This window comes from Phocoena sinus, chromosome 3 (genome assembly GCF_008692025.1).
Source record: "Phocoena sinus isolate mPhoSin1 chromosome 3, mPhoSin1.pri, whole genome shotgun sequence".
NCBI lineage: Eukaryota > Metazoa > Chordata > Mammalia > Artiodactyla > Phocoenidae > Phocoena > Phocoena sinus.
The window spans coordinates 47,987,848-48,009,369 of NC_045765.1; the positions used below are offsets into that span (position 1 = coordinate 47,987,848).

The 21,522-nt window shown below is 39.0% G+C and overlaps 1 protein-coding gene across 2 annotated transcripts in view; it reads left to right on the plus strand.

The window, feature by feature from the left end:
• JAKMIP2 (janus kinase and microtubule interacting protein 2) overlaps positions 1 to 21,522 on the plus strand; it is a 170,921-nt gene that overhangs the window by 115,167 nt on the left and 34,232 nt on the right. For both annotated transcript variants that reach the window (XM_032627088.1, XM_032627089.1), the window contains exons 3-12: positions 2,611 to 3,108; positions 6,577 to 6,786; positions 8,643 to 8,741; positions 9,974 to 10,120; positions 11,009 to 11,149; positions 13,194 to 13,250; positions 14,170 to 14,289; positions 15,220 to 15,348; positions 18,008 to 18,091; positions 18,775 to 18,837. In XM_032627088.1, coding sequence (XP_032482979.1) covers positions 2,611 to 3,108; positions 6,577 to 6,786; positions 8,643 to 8,741; positions 9,974 to 10,120; positions 11,009 to 11,149; positions 13,194 to 13,250; positions 14,170 to 14,289; positions 15,220 to 15,348; positions 18,008 to 18,091; positions 18,775 to 18,837 — 1,548 coding nt within the window. The remainder of the gene's footprint in view (positions 1 to 2,610; positions 3,109 to 6,576; positions 6,787 to 8,642; positions 8,742 to 9,973; positions 10,121 to 11,008; positions 11,150 to 13,193; positions 13,251 to 14,169; positions 14,290 to 15,219; positions 15,349 to 18,007; positions 18,092 to 18,774; positions 18,838 to 21,522) is intronic.

A 21,522-nucleotide genomic window follows, 5' to 3' on the forward strand; every position in this document is an offset into this window, starting at 1 on the left:
GGCTTACATTCTTTAATTCCACACGTACTCTTTGTCTTCTTATCATGTGTTGTGCTGACAACCAATGGGTAGACAAAGATGGACAAGGCTCACTGGCAGCCTTCTAGGAGTTTCCAGTCTGAGGTGAGGTAGGAGAGGAGGTGGTGAGCACAGACAAGTATGTAAAAAAAATACAGCATAAAGAAAAATGTGGAAGAGACCAGTAAGGAGGTATTAGCAAACTGCACTGAGAAGACAAATGCAGGAGAAGTAAGCTTGGTCCTGCGTGATTGGGGTGTCATGATCAGAGAGGGTGACATTTAGTTGGGTCATGAGGAATGAAAGGATACCAAAAGGAGCTGAGGGAAGGGCAGGTCAGGAAGAAGAATCTCAAGTAGGCACACAGGTACAGCGATGTAGGGCATGTGCAGAAAATAGGATAATCCCCCGTGCCTGGAGAGGTAGAGTGAGGAGTGGAAATGGGAGCTGGAAGTCCAACCAAGTCTTATGAGAGCTGAAAGATGCAGCTGAAGTGTTGGGATTTTATTCCCCAACAGAAAGGAGTCCTGGCACATAAATCAGATCATAACAGGACTTTACTAAGAGAATGTCAGCAGCAGTGTGAAGAAAGCTCAGTTCATTAAATGAACCTCCAAGAACTCTGGAGCAATGCTGTCCAAAAGAAATATAATATGTGCCACAAACGCAAGCCACATATGTGATTTTAAAATTTCTTATAACCACAATTTTAAAAAGTAAAACTAAACAGAATTAATTTTAATAATATACTTTATTTTACCTAATTTATCCAAAGTATTATAGTTTCAACATGTAATCAATGTAAAAATTATTAATGAGTTATTAATGTTTACCTCATACTAAGTCTTCAAAATCGGGTATGTATTTTACACTTAGGGCAGGGCTCAATTCAGATTTTCAATATTGCAAGTGCTCGGTGTGGCTAGTGGCCACCGCATGGGACAGCACAGCTCTAGAACATATGAACTAAAGGGCATCCGGGAGGGGACCTGAGCCTAGGCTGGAGGCAAGACCCAAGGACAATCATTTGGGGATGCCTGGCAGCATATTTCGCCAAGTCTCCTTGTGCCCTGAGTTCTTTTAGAATAACCTACATGGGAATAATTGCTGTGCCTTTAAAATAAAATATTCATAAAATGCCATGTGGACTTAGAAAATCCTGTTCTAGCTAAAGGTAGGTAAACTGTTAAGGTAAGTGAAATCTCAGACACTTTACATTATAATTACAATGGCTTCAATAAGGAATTTGGATCTTAACATTTTTCAGCTGGAAGGGCTCTTAATTATTTTATGAAACATTCTAATTTTACAAATGGCAGAGACTCAGTATCACTCACCTAGATATTACTCCTGGGGCTGCCCAGTTCTTCCCTTTTTCCAGGTTACTGTGTGGGTGTATGTGTGTGTGTGTGTGTGTGTGTGTGTGTGTGTGTGCAAACGACAGAGACAGAGGAACAAAGGCAGGCAGCAGAGATGAGGAGGGGGAAGGAGAACAGTACAACAAGAGCCTGGTGAGTCTTTTTTAAGCTACAGATGCTGGGGCCCTACCCTGATCTACTGAATCAGAGATGGACTCACAGACAAATTAAGGTAGTGCCATTGCTAATCTATGAATAGACCTATGTTATCATTAGAAATAGTACAAAACACAGGAGAATTTTTTAAACCAGAATACCTGACAGATGAAAAGATGAAAAGGAATACTTTATTAAATTCCTTGGAGTGTTGGCTTAGGTGGGAGAGAGAGGGAGATAAAAGCGCGGGGTAGTGAAGGATGCAGACACCCATTTAGCAGAAATAACAACAGCCACTGAACTCGCCTTTAGCACAGGGCCCTGCACTGCAGGGTTTTGGGCTGGTGTGTGTGTACCTGTAATAATTTGGGGGGTGGAATCAAGTTGCCATAGTAAGAAAGGTTAAGGTTGAGGACATATCAACTGTCTTCATTTCTCACCTCCCCCTTAGCAGCAATTAGCTTCTCTTCCAAAAAAAGGGGCGGAGGAATATTTTATACTATCACTTTAGGCACCAGTTTATTAGCCTGATCATAATATTGAACTATGGACCAACCTGGGTGTCCCGGTACACCCACACCCACATTTATCAGTTTGGACCTTGTTAGGGATGTGTAGTCTAGAAAGCTCTCCAGGTGATCTGTTTTGAACTCCTCACCAGGGTGAAGACTATTATAGTACCGCTTCCTAATTATAACGTGTACACCAGTCACCTGGGGATTTGTTACACTGCAGGCTCTGATTCGTAGGTCTGGGATGGAGCCCCCGCATTTCTGACAGGCCCCTGGGTGATGGCTGTGCTGCTTGTCTGCAGACCACACAGAACAGTAAGGCCCCAGAACGCCAACTATTTTTCTGAACAAAGTAATGTAAGCACCCTCGGGTATTTCCTCCTTTCCCACTGTATTCCCAGCATTAAAAGGCCTGTGGTTCCCCTCGCTCCTTCCACAGGGGGCTGGAATTTGAAAAGAGATGAGGCATTAAGAGATCACAGGGGCCTGAGCTGCCAGTCCTGCCTAGGAGCACACCTGTTTGATAAGGCTCTCCTCTTTTCATCCTTTCACCTCTCTGCCTTCAGGTATCTAAACTCGAAAGAGAGAAAACTCAAGAAGCCAAGAGGATCCGTGAGCTGGAGCAGCGCAAGCACACGGTCCTGGTGACCGAACTCAAAGCCAAGCTCCACGAGGAGAAGATGAAGGAGCTGCAGGCCGTGCGGGAGAATCTCATCAAGCAGCACGAGCAGGAAATGGCCCGGACAGTGAAGGTGCGGGACGGGGAGATCCAGAGGCTCAAGTCGGCGCTGTGTGCGCTCCGGGACGGCAGCAGCGACAAAGTAAGGACAGCGCTCACCATCGAGGCCCGCGAGGAGGCCCGGAAACTGTTTGATGCAGAGCGCCTTAAGCTGTTACAGGAAATTGCGGACCTGAAAACGGCCAAGAAGCAGGTGGATGAGGCGCTAAGCAATATGATCCAAGCGGATAAAATCAAGGCTGGGGACCTCAGGAGTGAGCATCAGTCCCACCAAGAAGCCATCTCCAAGATCAAGTGGGAGTCGGAGCGGGATATTCGGAGGCTGGTTAGTAACCCAGGGCAGAACCATTCTCTTTCCAGGCTTCAGAGTGCTTTGGGGTTTGCTTTTTCATGAAAGGTGTCTTTCATGAGAGGATTGTAAACAGTACCCTCCTTCTGTCTAGTGCTATGGCCAAGATACAAGATAGGTCAATAGATAAGTAGATGCGCCCAGGCCAAAATTGGCATTGTAAAAGGTAAAAGATTTTGGAGTCACCTTTCTCATGAAAACTGGATTCTTCCAGCCCCACACGTATGGAGAGTATGGGTTTAATGACTCCTGTTTTCTTGGATGTCCATGGAAATATTCTGAATTATGAACTCTTCCAAAATCAGCATGTTTTGTAGGCTTTCCATTTATAAAATGTTTTGGGGTTTTTGCCGGGGAAAGGGAAGTTTCTTTGGCTTTCAAGGTGTCTGAAAATGGCAGCCACTGGGAACATCCTCTGGGATTCACCTGTCTTCTCTCCAGGAACCGTGTCTGAAAGCAAGAAATAGAGCTATAAAACCCCTAGTCATTTTACAAAGAGATCTTCTTTCCCAGAATAAACAGGGGCCACTCAGAATAGGGGCCATTATAATTCTTAAATTGAATGTCATTCCTAAATAGCTTATTTGCTATTACAAATTTCCAAGACTTCCTTCAACCCCTACTGAGTTGAGTCTTTCTTTTTAATATGTATGACCAAAAGCCACGTCAGTCTCTCACTATGCTTAAAAGTAAAACAAATAGAATTATTGTGTGAAAGCTATAATGTTGCAGATTGGCCTTCTCTTAGAAGTATTTATATGCATCTATATTCAGAATGTTTAGCATTAGTTATATCTTGGTTATATATTAACTATCACCTGTTCGAGTGTACTTTATGCTTCTCTAAAAATATTTTCTTAGGAAAAACTACACCTTCCTTCTTGTGTGTGCCAGGTCTAAGCATTTATATTCTAAGAATTCCAATTATGCATCTTAGACAGTATCTCTAGGATTTCAATTTTATGTAAAAAATGGTTATCGTAGAACATTTTAGAAAACGAAACATGTGATTTTCTTTGTACTGCAATACAGTGTGACTGTAAAATGTTGCCTTTGCTACACTTTCCAAATTCTTTATCTGCAATTCATACTATCGCATTGGTTGACAATAAAGACCAAACACAGTGCAGAAATATTGGTCTCTGCCCTGCCTTTGGTTTTTAAGACAACAATGGCTGATGAAGAAAGAATCAAGACTGTGAACTCTGGAGTCAGCAGGTAGGTAAGGAAGCTTACATTAAATATTTTTGCTTGTCGACGCTTTTAATGTAAAATCTACAAATATATCTACCTGTTGGTCTGCAATTTCTTCCATGATTTCCTTTCACCAGCACATTGCAGAAGCAGACATGAAATCCCTCTTAATAACAATGTAAAATCTAATCTGTCTGAAGATTGGTTCAAAAATTGGGTACAAACAGAAAAACAGGGGAAACTTTTTCATTAATACAGATGCACTTCATTTTTTCCTTCTAATCCTGTTCTTACTGCAACACCCAGTTTTATTTTTGGAACCGAAAAGGAGAGAAATGGGAGCTATTCTGTGTAGAAAATTTTCCCAGGGAATTCTGGTATGTACCCATCTAACTAGAAATTTGGAAGATTTTCAGTATTCTGAAACCAGAGTCCATATTTATAACCAGCATGCAATAGAGACTGCTTGACACTAGGTACTGGATAGTCTACAGAAAACCACTTTGGGAAAATGCTGGAAGGATAACCTTGGCATAAGTATAGCATAGTGCCAAATAGAATGGGCTCTAGGGTCATAAGACTGTATATTAAATCAGGCTTCATCATTTATTAGCCATATGACCATGAACAAGTTCTTAACCCTTTGGGTCTTCAGTCATCACCTGTGAAATGGTGATAACAGAACCTATATAATAGGATTGTTATAAAATTAGACAAGGTATGTAAGGCCCTGAATGCCTTGAATGTAGAAAAAGATCAATAACTTTCAGTTATAATGATGAGGCTGATTATATGGGTGCAATGGGGTGATTTCCCAGCCAGTTCAGTTATGTAGGGTACTTAAGAACCAAGTAAGAGCATGCGGATCTGGAGCTACAGTAAACTGGAAATGAACCATAGATGACAGATCTAACAAAGGAACGTGCTACTTAGATAAGAGTAACACTGGACTCAAGTTTCCTGCAAGGAGATAAAATGAAGACAATGCTTTTACTCCCAAATTAACAGGACAGCGTTTGATTACTTGCCAAGTTATCAGATGATGTCACAGCACCATGGCCTCCCAAAAATGATCTAAAATTTTATCCTGTGACTTGGAGGCAGTAGCTCACAGAGAGTTACATGTGGGAAGATGTGATTGTATAATACAGTTTCTGTTCCAAATATATATAAATATGTATTTTGGTCTTAGGAACACAGCAAAGAAAGATTTATACCAAGTGATTTGTTATATATAAGGAGACATTTTTATAAAGAGGAGAACAGTATAATATTGTTTGCATTAAATGTGTCTATTCTATTTCCATTTTTAAGATTCTCATGGAATATGATGAAATGAGAAGAAAGGTTTTACCTAATGGCTATGCTTTCTTCAGAGATTGTTTATAGATATTAACTTCACTAGCCCTCACCCAGGGATGGCAAAAAGTTTTCAGTCCAGTGGAACTCTGATCAACTGGTATCAAATGCTTTTGGCCTTTAGTTGAGAAGTATTTCTGAGGCCATGCCCAGGCTTAACAAAAATGAGTGTTAGAATCAATAAATGTATCCCACAGATATAGGTGGAAAAATAGTAACTAATATTACCAGGTATTTTCTATTCCGGTTCTTGTCCCAACCATGATTTTCTGACTGCAATAGTAAAATGGTTGCTAAGAACTGGCTGCTCTGAAAAATGGATAGGAATGGAAAGAACCATACAACATGAACCATGGAAGGACAAATTCACCACTTGAATGCGAACATATTGGCCTTAGGAAATGATGAGGCTACTGGAAATACTGTAGCTTCTTCAGTTACAAATGACCTGTTCATAGTTGTTACTGCTATTTAAACTGAACTCAAAAGTCATTCCCCCAAACAGGAGGTAACATCACACATTGTCCTGGGAAACATTGTAGTAGAATATTTAGCATCTGTCCATATTAACACTAATGACCTGTTTTAAAGTTAACTTTTGCTTTCCATATCCAACCAAACCAGACTGTTTCAAATAATATATTGAATCACAGCACCTACATAGGATATACTAGAGAGAAAAAATTACCCTCCTTGACACCTAATTAGTCTAGGATGGCAGTTCATTACATATTCTTGCCTTGTCTGACTCCTGAATTCAGTATACTTGTCATATTCATGATTTTTTTCCCTATATCAATCAGCAGAACAAAAGTTAAGCTCATACCATTGTAAAAATGCATTTCTTTGCAGCATTGTTAAATAAAATGTCATGGGTGTCATTTAATCCAGATGGATGAAATCAAAGCCAAGGACAGGATCATCTTTTCCCTGGAAAAGGAACTGGAGACCCAAACAGGCTATGTACAGAAACTCCAACTGCAGAAGGAGGCTTTGGATGAACAGCTCTTTCTGGTCAAGGAGGCCGAATGTAACATGAGCAGTCCAAAACGAGAAATTCCGGGAAGGGCAGGAGATGGCTCTGAACACTGCAGCAGTCCTGTAAGTCTATTCAAGTTGAAGTTAAAAACTCAGGAGTCATCTTTTATTTAGCGCCTAAGTTTTACTTTTCACTTACGCTCTTTTCCTGTTTACTACAGAGCAATCAATTCCACCTCCTACTATAAAACAAGCAAGTATCTTGGGAGCAGAGTTTTCTAAACTCATAGACAACAAAGTGGTCTGTACTGCATTAGCTGATCACAAGAGAATTACATATCTTTTAAAATCCTTTATAGAATTTTTCTAGCTGTGATACCCGTCCAAACATCAGCATATTATAAGAATCATAAATTAGATGAAAATACTTTGCCTCTTGCCAAGACTGGTCATTTTCCCTTGTGTGGACAATTGCGTTGAAAATTGGTAAAAATGGTTATCATGTACAGGGGTCAAAATGTATAACTGTGTAAAAGACTAAACCATTTATAATCATCATCTGAAAGCTTCAAGTCTAATTGTTTGACACTTATTTTCCTGGAGTTTCTTCATTTTATATGAGAAATTATTTTCAGAAGTTTAGTGATAGAAATCAGCTTGTATATAGTTTACTTTCATATCTTATACCTTGCGAATTATTTAGTGCTAAAAAAGATGACAATGTATTTTTTAGGAACAGAGGTAGGTTCCAAAGTAGTACTTAGAACTAACTAATAAATAATTTATGAATATATGTGTGTGTGTATATATATATATATATATATATATATATATGTATACATATATCCCAGTAGGTGGTGGAAAGAATACTGAACTAGGATTCAGCAGATGTAAGTTTTAGTTCTGTCACTGACACTTAGCTGCAGTGTAGTAAAATTGTCAAGAGAATGAGCTCTAGAGTCATACCCTTTAGTTTAAATCCTGGATCTGCTGTTTGATGTGTGACCTTAGGCAGATCCTTTGACTGCTCAGAGTTTCCTCATCTGTAAAATAGAGGCAATAGTGGTACTCCACAGAGCTGGTCTAAGGTTTAGAAGAAAAGATATGTAAATATAGAACATAGTGTCTGGCACACAGCATCCGATACATATTAGTATAGACCTTGAACAACTTACGACCTCCCTGAATCTTACCGGTTCTGCTGAATCCTTTAGGATATTGTGAATCAAGGAATAGAGTGTGTGTGAAACTGCTTTGCCAACAGTACAGCACTATCAAAATGTAAGATGATAATGGAATTGCAAGTATATATGTCCTATGGACTCTAGAGCACAGACTTAATCTATGACTGCTGCATGTGAAGTGATTCCATGACTATTATGCCAGTGGGGAAGCCAGCTGATCTGGGCAGAATCTACCAGCGAAGTCTATCCTATAACCTACTGTCTTCTATACATGAAAGTAATGCACCAGCCTTCTGAGTCTGACCTTTTTCTCCGGGGTATGCAGGAATTTGCAAATCCCATCCCTATATCCTGCTCTATCCTCTCTTTGGCTAAGAGTAAGAGCAGGACATCTGTCTAGGCTTTGGGAAGCAATGTGCAGCCATGACACAAGGGATGAACCTCATGTAACCATGAACCTCATGTAATCACAGCGTGACCTTGGTCTCACAGCTCACAGATCTCATAAACTGATCCAACCATGTACCACTTCCTTTGCCAGGAGCCAGGGCTCCAGGGAGTATCTGCCACATGGAATTCATTTACAATTTCAAACAGGCTTGATCTTAAACCCAAGCAGAGAGTATTGGGGATTGGAATAGGGTAAATATTTACGCTTCTCTGAATAAGAGAACATTTTACTCTCAACTCATGAACCAAATGAAAGGAACCAAGCCTATTACTTTTATGAGCAGTATTCTAAAATTTTGTGAAAAGTATTATTGAAGAAATAATAATTTTAATTTTCACGTGTAGGATTTGCGAAGAAATCAAAAGAGAATAGCTGAGTTGAACGCCACTATAAGAAAATTAGAAGACAGGAATACCTTGCTTGGAGATGAACGAAATGAATTGGTGAGTTCTAAGCAAATTTATTTTATTTTATTATTTTTTAAACATTTTGTTATAGTAGTATATACGATGTTATAGAAGTATAGCACAATAAAGAAAAGTGCACAAGTAATAAAGGTATGGCTCAGTAAAAATGCCCAATGTGAAGCACCCATATAACCACTACCCAGATGAATAAGTAGAAGATTACCAACATCTCAGAACTTCCCCTTTGTGTGACCTCTTTCAATCACCATCCTTCTAAAGTTAACCACTATACTGAATTCTCTCACTATAGATGTCTATTGCCATTTTTAAAACGTGTTGTAGGGAATTCCCTGGCGGTCCAGTGGTTAGGGCTCAGCACTTTGACTACTGGGGCCTGGGTTCAGTCTCTGGTTGGGGATCTAAGATTCCCGCAAGCCGTGCAGCCCAACCAACAACAACAACAAAATGTGTTGTAAATGGAATCATATGATAATTACTCCTTGGTGTCGGGCTTTTTTGCTCAGCATTACATTGGTGAGGGTCATCCACTGTGTTGCATGTAGAATTCATTTATTTTCACTTTCTATCATATTCAGTTATATACAATATAAGTATATATTTATTGTAAAAGTATAAACAATATATGATATGTGTATACAATTATATGTTAAATATATATATTCATCTATTGTTAATGGACATTAATGTTGTTTCATAACAATTTATAGCGGTTAATGGTGCTGCTACATGTCCTGGTGAGAAAATTTGCTCATGTCTGGGGGGAATATATGAAGGAGCAGAATTACTGGATCATAGAGTATGCATGCAGTCAGCTTCAGCAGTTGCTACCAGTTTTCCACAGTTGTCTTAATAGCCACATTTCCCCCAACAATGTATGAGAGTTGTAGTTTCTCCATGTCTTTGTCAACATGCAAAGATAATTGGTCATTTTGGTGGGTGTGAGGTATATTCTTATTGTAGGATTTTCAATTTTATTTTCCTTCTCACTAATGAGGTGGAGTAACTTTTCAAATATCTATTGGTCTTTTGGGTATCCTGTGTGATTTGCCCTTTGTCTTTTGCCCATTTCCTCTTGTGCGTTCATTTTCTTATTAGTATTAGGGATTTTTTACGTCATTTTTGGATGTTTGTGTTTAAAATATCATGCTCTGTGCCTTACATTTTACATTCTTTTTGGTGGCTCTTGGTATAATGAAGTCATTTTCAGCCTCTAAACACAAGGGACACATTGTCTTATGTCTTCCCAGTTAAAACGCGTGCGGGAAACCGAAAAACAATGTAAACCTCTTCTGGAAAGGAACAAGTGCCTCGCCAAGAGAAACGATGAACTGATGGTGTCTTTGCAGCGCATGGAAGAGAAACTAAAAGCCGTTACCAAGGAAAATTCAGAAATGGTGTGTACCACAGACTCTGCAAAACTGCAGCTTCTTTCTTTTTATTACTCTGTTAACCTGACTTCCTGGTCTTTCCCAGTTTATTTTTAAAATACAATGCTATTTGTGAAAGCTTAGATTTTTCCCTTATGTAAGCAAGGAACACATAAGGAAGAAATCAAGAGAAGGTTGCTGGCTTTGAATTTTGTGGGGTTTCTAAATTTTGCAGAATGATGAGAGCACTTCCAGGAATCTGTACACTCTCCAAAAGCTCCAAAATAGAGAAGCAGAGTTTCAACCTAGCTCCTCAGCCACAGAAACCTCCTTCCAAGATAAACAAGGTCCTACTGTATAGCACAGGGAACTATATTCAATATCCTGTGATATTCCAGAATGGAAAAGAATATGAAAAAGAATATATATATGTATAACTGAGTCACTTTGCTATACAGCAGAAATTAACACAACATTGTAAATCAACTAAACGTCAATAAAACTTTTTTAAAAATTAATAAAATTAAAAAAATAGAAACCTCCTTCCAGGAATTTCACTAACGTGCACTTTGTGGAACCGTACAGTGGGTACCCCACATCTCCTAAGATCTTGCATAGTAACTGAGAACAGATGCCATCATTTTCATTATATATAGAGGTGACGTGCTAACGTACTCCTTCACAGACTTCCCGTCCTGCTGTAGAGATCTTCAGACATTCCCAATGATTTCCACCTATTACAGAAGACAAAATGTACTTGAGGGTGTTAGTTGGTGTGTGTGTGTGTATTGAAGCTGGGCCATTTTCACATTTAGCTGTAGCCTCATAAAGTTTCTACAGATATTTTATGTTAACCACTAAAGTTTGGGATTTTCAAAGTCTCCACTTGCACTTTCTTTTTTTTTTTCAACCCAGAGAGAAAAAATTACATCTCATCCACCCTTGAAGAAATTAAAATCTCTGAATGACCTCGATCAAGCTAATGAAGAACAAGAGACAGAGTTTCTAAAACTGCAGGTCATTGAACAACAGAACATTATTGATGAGCTCACAAGGGTAGGTCTTGATTAATCTATAAACTCTAAGCGGTTTCCAAGGACAAGTAGCCAAGAAATCAACATACACTAGAAGCAGTTAATAATTTTGGTAACACAAATAATAGCTGCAAAGCACATTAAAATAATTCCCAAATGCATTATAATGTGAGTAGGTGGATTGTGTGATGTATCTTATAATTCCTTTCCAGTATCAAGATTCTGAGGCTCAGAGATTAAATACTTTGCCTACAATAACAGGATCATAGGTCTCTTGTTTCCCAACACCTGATTCAGTGTCTGGCACATAGTGGTAGTTTAATAAATATTTGTCGAATGAACAACAATATCATAATGACATAACAGCTGAAATTCCAGTCCAGATCTTCTGACTGTGACTTCAGTACCTGCTGAAGTAGGTAAAGCAGTTGTTACTCCCATCTGCATCTGGCTGAGGCCTGTGTTACCTACAACTTTGGGCTGAGACCTGTATACGCATTTGGGTTTTCCTCTTCGCCTCTGTCTTTATTCTGTGAATGACATCTGTGATCACTCTTCAGGACCAAGCCAAGGCTTACAGAGGTGAACTAGTGATGGGGGAGTTTGAAGCAGTAGTCTCCAGAGTAGGTGAGCAAGATGATTTACTGCCGTTGAGGGAAGAAAAGATTATAAATTCTGCTTTATAATTATTTATGGTTCACCTTTTTAAAAGTTTCCGTGTTGAGTGTATGTTATAATGCATATGTTACATTTGGAGGGTCATCTAAGTATAAATTTTTAAAGTTTTGGATATATTAAGGTTGCATGATCAAATTACTTTTACTTATAAAGGTGAAAGATCAAAAAAGTTAACACCACTGGCTTAACCAGATTATTTCTTAAACATGCGCTTCAAAGCTCTATGCCCCTCACTTCACTTCCACATCCTTAATAACTCATAAATCTCACAGGTTCATTAGTCCAGGAATTTGCTTGGCTTTGAGTATCCTGAGTTTAAGCTAAAAGTTTCTTACAGAATTTTGAGGCATGTCCACTAGACTTTCAAGAAGACATAAGTGTCACTTATTCCATCCACTTTTTAAAAAAGTATTTATTTATTTGGCTGCGTCGGGTCTTAGTTGCGGCACACGGGATTGTCGTTGCAGCGTGTGGACTTCTCTCTAGTTGTGGTGCACGGGCTCCAGAGCACGCAGGCTCAGTAGTTGTGGCTCGTGGGCTCTGTAGTTGTGGCACAAGGGATTGCCCTGCAGCATGTGGGATCTTAGCTCCCAGACCAGGGATCGAATCCGTGTCCCCTGCATTGGAAGGCAGATTCTTAACCATTGGACCACCAGGGAAGTCCCTCCATCCACTTTTGAATTTGTACAGTAAGTATATGGAGTATTTAGCAGGTGGACACCAAAGTCCCAGGATATCTCCTTTCACAAAAAGAATGAATTAAGAAATCGATCGTTATTTCTAGATATTCTTTGAATTTCCCAGAACATTCTAACGAGGACTACCCCCCATCCAAAAAAAGAAAACACTAGATGATTCCAACCAAGCAGATACCCTGTCCCATTTTCAGAGGCTACAGGTGAGAACAAGGATCCAAGCATAGTCAAAAGATAGCTTTCTATACTTTTCAAGTGATTAAGTGAAAAGAATGTTTTATTCTTTAAAATAAAATAATATTTTTTTCCACACCTAAATTTAAAATAATTTGGGATCTGAGAAAATTGAAGAATTGTGCTTTGGGAGAACATGAATGACTATTTTGTTCTTGATTTCAAGTATAACACACTTGAAATCCAATTAGCAACACAGTGTACACAGTGTACTTCCTGACTGTGTGGCTCTCAGATCCACATAATCAGGAAAGGTTGTAGAATATCCTTCCTTTGAAAATACTTAAGTATCAAACCCAAAGTTGCCAGAATTTACAAAACATAATCTTATTTTAAATAGAAATATGTAATGCCTCAGGGGAAAAACAACTCTGTCTTTGGGGAAAAAAAAAACCCCAAAACCCTACGGGGAGATATGTACCAACTCAAGATCTGAAAAGTCGTTAATCTATTTTCCAGGACCGGGAAAAGCTCATTCGTAGGAGAAAGCATAGAAGAAGTTCCAAGCCAATTAAGGTAATGAGAAAACTAGGTTATCAGGCTTTTGCCACACACATAGCCAGAGAAGTGAGGCTTGCCAAGGAATCTTCCTGCAAAGATGTGATAAATCACATGTTCCTGAATTGCAGCAAACCCTGGGGTTTATCTGCCAGAAGAAAACCTCTTCTCTTGACAGTTCTCAGAAGTCCAAAAATGATTGCATTGTGGATCTTAACCTGAAAGGATTTGCTTTAATATGAGTTCCTCTTAGTGAAGAAGCCACTAGGTTTGACATAGAAAGGGTTATCTGACAAGCTGGAGAGTCACACTCCAAGAACATGAAAGAGATAATTATTATTTGATGTCTCCCCTGAATAATATTAGCATCTGGTACCCATCCTATAATTGATTAATATATTTTCATTATTCACGTGGGCAATATTATTGATAATGATACTCTCAATCCATGAATATCTGTATAGCCTCTTATAATCCACAAAGTTTTGTTATTTAATTTGTCAATGTGTTTCATTTTTGCTTTTAACAATTGCATCATTTGATTTGGATGTGGAATTAGATGATATGAGTTGATAATCCCTTCCCATAGATGCCTGGACTTTCAGAATTCCTTAATTATATTTTAAATACTGGACAGAGTAAATGACATAAAATCATCATGGTATAAAATGTAACATAAAAGAGGATACAGTGTTTTTATGAAGAGCCCAAATATTAATGAATCTTCCTCTGAAATATCAGAAGTGAAATAACGTAGGACAAACATTTATTGGAATTATTGTGTTCATACCTAATATGTTTATTTCATCAAAGAAGCATTAAAAGATCTATGTCTTCTCTGTTCATTTGCATGTTTGCCAGTTGACAGTGCTTTAATAATATGTTGACTTTCCCCACTGTTAGTTTTATTGGTAAATATGTACTGTCCCTCCATTAGAGGCCTGTTTTGGACCCATTTATTGGCTACGATGAGGACTCCATGGATTCAGAAACATCATCCATGGCCTCATTTAGAACAGACCGAACGCCAGCTACTCCTGATGATGACTTGGATGAAGTAAGCTTTTTCACTTCTCTCTCCTTTTGTGATATTGTCACCACATCTTTCCTTGAAGGGGGAGAAAAACCTTTTTATCTGCTTTATGAACAGCTCATAATCTCATAATAGTGACCAATTTTGAGACTGTGCTTGACTTTGTTACCTCTTAGAAATAGCTTCACCTATGTTATGTAGCCCTTGTAGAAACTTCTCTGAAGTTCAGCTCTGTAACTTGAAGACTTCTTTCAAAATAAAATTATTCTCCCAGATTCTTCATCCAGAGGAGGCGTGAACCAAAGAAGAAGCTTAGAGGAACAGCTTTTAAATAAGTCTAAGACAGTGTTTAGCCAAGTTTCTTTGTTTGCCACCTTCATCTGAACTATCTAGGGGGTTCAATTACCATGAAAGTTCCTGGACCACACAGCTCCTGACTCAGGATCTTGAGGGTGGAACCTCCAAATCTGCATTTTTCACAGAACGCCTTGATGATTGTATTATGCTCTGAAGTTTGGGACCTAACACTGTAAAACTACGTTTTTATAATTTATCTGGGGAAGAAGTTGTTAGATATGAATGTATTGAAAGGAACTGAAACTAAAACTCTGATTACCATCTCCTCAAATTTGGATCCAAAATCTGGGTGTACATTTTTCTCATTTGGATCCAAAATTGTCTGTAATCCAAGCCCAAATGGGTAATAATCAGAAAGGTATAAATAAGCAAATGCTTATCTTATTAATGAATACTTAAATATTTCTGAAATGCGCATCTGGAAAGTGTCATAGTATTTGTGCCCATACACATACTTTAAAATTAAGAATAAAAGCACATAGAATTCAATATCATACAAACCTTTATTTCTCTTTAAAAAATGGACAAATGCTAATATTTCACGTTGAACACAGGACCTGAACATAATTATTTTTCGACTTTTTTTTTAACCTCAAGAGTCTAGCAGCTGAAGAATCTGAGCTACGATTCCGACAATTAACAAAAGAGTACCAGGCTCTCCAAAGAGCCTATGCCCTCTTGCAGGAGCAGACTGGAGGCATCATTGATGCTGAAAGAGAAGCCAAGGTTAGTGTACATCTGGGAGAGTGCCCTGAATAGGCTTGCGACAGTCATAGCATAAAAGTATTGCAGACATAAAAGTACCAATAGGGTAGCTTTCTCTGTACCCTTCTCTCCACTGCAGTTTTGAACTGCTTTATCTTTTATGTCAACAAACCTTGGATCTAGAGACATTAGAACCAGCTTAGATCGAGGCTTTTGTTCCTTTAAAGATAGTTGAGTACATAATTCTTATTTTTGCTATTTGAAAACTTATATTTTCAAAGCTAAACAATGTTGAATTTTGGTAATCCATGTTTTTTAGTTTCTTGCTTAATAAAAAAGAAAACTTTTATCTTTCTAAAGCAATGGTTAGCCAGTTCTTTTTCTTAGTTAATAAGTGCACAGCATTACATTGACAGCTTACTGAGAATTGTCACTAACAATATCTCACTTAACCCTTGTGCCAGCCCCCTAAGGTGGGTATTTTATAAAAGAGGAATTTGAGGCTCGGAGAGGTTAGTTGAATTGCCCCAGATCACACAGCTAATAAATGCAAAATTGGGATTCCAAGTCATATCATACTGGGTCAGTTGTTTTTTCCATTATGTTGCAACTGCCTCTCATAAGTCTGTTTTTTAAAAAAGCCACATACAGTACTAATACTTGACATTTATTGAGTTGTTGCTGTGTTTTAGGCATTGTACTGAGTACTTTATACGCATTATCTCATGTAATCCTAAAACAACTCTATGAGTTAAATGCTATTATTAACTCCTTTTTACAGGAGAGGAAATAGTAGCCTAGTAGAAGTTAAATGTAGCTTAGTTAGGTTAAAACCAGGGTATGTAGCTTAGATGAAAGCTAGGATATGAACCTCGTCTTTCTGAGTTCAGTCATAACCACTATGCCATAACTTCCTTATAGGTTAGTTTACTTGGGGCAAGAAAGAGTGTGACCATCCAGTGATTTTATCCTACTTCCTAATTAGAAGGCCTACAATGTACTGAGGAGTGTTGTAGGAACTACTGTTAGTTGGTTAGTGGGAAAGGATAGATATTATAGCTATATTTTAAATGGTAGCATACATACATACATGCACATACACATACATAGAGAGCAAACATTAAAGAAAACCGACCGTGATTTGGAATAGACACGTAAGCAATCATTAGGAAGGGATGTGTGTGTGTGTGCTTTCATGTCAGTGCCCTAATACTGTAAGAGTTGTGGATTCCTTTATCAGTATTTACTACCCATTCTTAACAGCGTAGGATTGGTCAATTGAAATAATAGCGTATGCCTTGTTTTTTGGAGAGGTGATGACATAGAACCCAGTTCTCTTTCTCTAGTCTCACTTTCCCATCAAAATACGGGTTTAGTGTTGTTTATGGCCATTAAAGTAAGACAACTTAACTATTCTGAGCAAAATAGTCTAAAACAAATCAAGATGTTGGGAAAAGAGTAGTAAATTCAAAGAAAGTAGAAATGCAAAAATAGTTAGTATAGATGAAAAAGTATCAGTGAAAACAGAAGACCTAATCACTTCAAGACAAGGCAAAAAAATAGGTTATACTCAACACCCATTCAAAGTTAAAATAATTCTTTTTTTTTTTTTTTTTCCGGCTGCGTTGGGTCTTCGTTGTGGTTCACGGGCTTCTCTTTGTGGTGGATTCTAGTTGCAGAGCACGGGCTCTAGGCACACGGGCTTCAGTAGTTGTGACACACAGGCTTAGTTGCTCTGAGGCATGTGGGATCTTCCCGGACCAGGGATCGAACTCGTGTCACCTGCTTTGGCAGGTGGATTCTTAACCACTGCGCCAACAAAGTTAAATTAATTCTTAACAAACGAAGCTTGGAATTTTTTAACCTGATAAAGAAGCTAACACTAAATATAATACTTAACAGTCCAAAGAAATATTCTCCTCACAGCGAATAATAAGAAAAGAATACTTATCATCACTGATTTTGTTCAACTTTGTTGAACCTATCCAGATCATAAGACAAGGAAAAAAAATATCTGTATGACCAGAAAACAAAAAAAGCTATTTTTCACAAAAAGTAGGATCATATTAAGAGAGAATACAAGTGAATCTAAAAAATTACTAGGCTAAATGAAGTAAGGTTGTTTCATACAAATCAGTGTCCCAAACTGCTGATGTGCACACATGTGCGTGCACACACACACAAAACACATGATAGATACATATATACATACCTACATACATAGATTTGGATTTAGATTTAAATATAGGGCACAAAGTTGGCTTCAAAAGAACAGAAGGATTTTGAGGAGGCAAAATGGGAGAAGGCTTTCCAGAAGGGGAAGTCGTTCAAATAAAGAGAGAAGCTGAGAGGTACAAGGCATATTTAGGAAACAAGGAGATCACCAGCAGGTAAGGGATGGACCCTGCATTGATAGTGGTGGGAAAAGATTGGAAATATAAGAGAAGTTCTCGAATCCTAAGCTAAACAGTTTGAATTTTAACCTGATGGTAAAGGGAGCCACTGAAAATTGTACACAGAGAATTTAGGTTGTAAAAATAGATTGAAAATATTCTTTGGTGATAGAAAATTCTTTTTTTTTTTTTCCTCAATTGTTGAGTTCTAATCAAGGAACATGAGGGGAAGAAAAATGTTGAGTTGCCATTTTACGTACTGAGTTCTGGAATTTTGATTTCACTAGGCTCAAGAGCAACTCCAGGCAGAGGTGCTAAGGTATAAAGCCAAAATTGAAGATCTGGAAGCGACTCTGGCTCAGAAAGGGCAGGTAGGCATTTGGTTGCTCCCACTTCTGCAGATGCAGACAATTCAAACTGACCTTCCTCTAGATCACCCTGTGCATGGGCCCATCCAGGACACGGCTTGGCTCTCCACAGTGACCTTTCTCAAACTGTGTCAGAATGTTCAACTCTCTGTTTCTGTCCCTGGTGTTTGGTTGGCCAGAGTGTGAACCCACCTACAACAGTGAATGAGGCTGGGCAAGAGAGAGAATGCCAGAGGAAGAGGAGCCCTGTACACATAGCCTAGAGTGGTCATGAGCTGCTAAGACCAAGACCCACCCCTCAAGCTGCATTCTTTGCCTCTATGCTACATTTATGGTTCTGCATTTTAATGTTTTCCATCCATATGTATCTAGCCTGTGTGCATTCTGACCCTTTTCACTTTTTGCCTGTGTGGTCACTTCTGAGTCCCCAGAAGGCTGGTCCTGGATTATTCAGACTTAAAAAGATAGGGATAGTGAGTGACAATAAAAAGGGGGTTAAATTTTCCCGGCAACTTTGGCCCCAATGTCTTGGAATGAGGAGCAGGCCGGGGTGGGTGTCATTTACCAGTCGTTGGCAGGCAAACAATCCGGGTGGAGAGAAGACGGCTCTGGCAAAGTGGTTTGACGACACACGCTCTTTCATGCCACTCTGAAATGCTGACTGCGCGATATTCTTTGTCAAACAGGATTCACACTGGGTAGAAGATAAACAACTTTTCATTAAGAGAAACCAGGAGCTTTTAGAAAAGGTATGTGGGGCGCAACACCCTAGTGGGGCAGAGGAGAGAATGATGAGAGATCCAGGAGCAGCAGGGGGTCCTCTCAGGAGTGGCACAGGGGCTAGGGGACGGGGAGGCTTTTCTGGCGCTGTGCTCCCCTCTGCTGAGTGCCCAACTGCATCTCTGTCACTGCCATCACCATCAGTTGAGTGGCACGTGGTGTGCATGGCTCTGCGCTGGGCGTTGTGCCGACTTGAAAGGATGTGATCCCTGAAACCTATTGATTTGTTACCCATATATATATACTGTATATGTACTGTACGTATATATATATATATATATATATATATATACACACACACCCACACATGCACACATCCTATGTGGTTGTCCATCTACAAGAGCACCCTGTGAATAGGACCTGTTATTTTGTGCAAGGACCTGCTGCAACCTAGCATAGACTGTGTTCTTACTGTTAATTTTTTGCTAATGTTCGCTGCTTGTTTGTTTATTTTTTATGAAAGAACATTTCAAAAGATGCATCCAGAGCACAAAAGAGCATTTCCAGGAGGTTGGAACAAATCAAGATGCAAAGGCTTGGTTTCGGCCCAGTAGATAGAATTAATTTGGGTTAGCTGAACATAGACTTTTGATTAGGGGCAGTGAAATACAACAGAGATCATTTTAAGTTCAAACGTGGCTTTTCCTTTGGTATTTCCCTTTGATGATGTGAAACGATTACAAAATAATCTCATATTATTCTTGACAGAAAGAGAATTTGAAAGCCCATTTGAAAAAGGGAAATAATTCTGTAGGGTGATGTAGAGTTATATAGAAATTATTTTAGGATTGTTTCTGCCAATCTTCACTAGCCTTGACAAGTAATAAAAGTTAACTGCAACACCCTGGTAAGCATGAAAAGGTAAAGAAGACGCTTGTCCTCCCCTCCCTCTGGTCCTGTCTCACTTTCTATATGATGAGAGACAGAGCTGATGTATAGAAGGGGGGTGGGTGTTCCAGGATTGAGGACTGGTACTCTCAGAAAGGTTACGGGTTCCTATAAAGAAACTTTATGGACATTAGCCCTGGTCTATGAATTGTAGCCACCTGTGAACCACTAATATTATGGCTAGTGCTAACCACCAGAGCCAGGCATCTCCCCAAATATCCCATCTCTGATGTCAATCCAAGATTCTAGGAAATAGTCAACTTCTTTTTTTTTTTTTTTTTTTGCGGCTCCAGACGCGCAGGCTCAGCGGCCATGGCTCACGGGCCCAGCCGCTCCGCGGCATGTGGGATCTTCCTGGACCAGGGCACGAACCCGTGTCCCCTGCATCAGCAGGCGGACTCTCAACCACTGCGCCACCAGGGAAGCCCCAGGAAATAGTCAACTTCTAAAAACTTTCAAAAGTTTACTAGACCACAAAAATCTAGTGGAAAAAACTTGAGTTGGCTACATAAATTAATGTTACATAGTATCTCACTTTCCCCCATCTTTATTTTTCTATAATTTTTCTATATCAGGAGACCATGAGAAAAAGATTTTAGTAGTCTCCAAGATACCCAGTAATAAGTGTTATTACACTTATTTATCATCTAAAAAATAACTCCCATTATGTCTTCTTTCTGATTTTCTTTGGTCTTGATTTCTTTGGGCTAAAAGGGGAATTTTTTGAGCTTAGGCTTCTAAGAGTAAAAGAAAACCAAAGTGACAATAAAGCTAAACATTCTACTTCAGTGTTTATCCTTGAGAAAGTAAGATTCACCCTACATTAAAAAGCCCCTGATTTTTTATTTCTAAATTCAAGATTTTAAAGTTACTGTACAGAAGGCCCACCCACACAGCTAATATCGAAGGCAGCCCCAAACCTATTGCAAATCATGGAAATGTTCTGATCCCTTGTGGACATGGGCACTGTGTACAGGGCAAGGCAGGTTTGTACACAACTAACTTAATTCCATGCTTCATCAGGTTACACTAGATGTCCTACAGGAAAGCCCTATGGGAAAACAGAAGGGAGAGTTGTCACTTTGGATTAAGGAGCCAGGGGAAGGCTCTTATGGTAGGAGACATCAAGGAAGTATAGGATTTCCTCATGTAGAAAAGGGAGTGGGGGAGCCCTTTTCAGGCAGAGGTGAGCACAGACAGAGCTCCTGGAGTAACCAGAACATAGGGTAGATCTGGGTTTCTAGATTCAAGTGTATGTGATCACATGTGAGTGTGTGTGTGTGTGTGTGTGTGTGTGTGTGTGTGTGTGTGTGTAGACATGACAGTGATAACACCTAAATCTGGTGAGCAGATTCTTAAGGTTTTTGAATTCCATTGAGGACTTCAGCTTTATTTTGCACGTAACTAGAATTCAACAAACTTTTGTGTAGGATCAGAGCTGTTTTAAAAAAATATTTCTTCAACAACTTGTAACTCCAGAAATAAGAGGTGTCAGTCTCCATTATTTGCACCATTAAATCTAGTTCTTGGACACTGTCCCAGACAGCAAGGGACAGATTCACTATTCATAGGGTCCCTAGACTTTATCTCAATGAATGGAGGCATCCTCCAGTATTTTCTTATATGACCCGAAAAACTCAACCAAAGGATAAATAGAGGGAAAACCAAAGATTTATTTTATTCACATCTACTTGGGACTTTTTTCATGGTCTAGACGATTTATTCACCGTGTAAATGAATGCTGTCCATGCTTGCTTTGCAAAGTT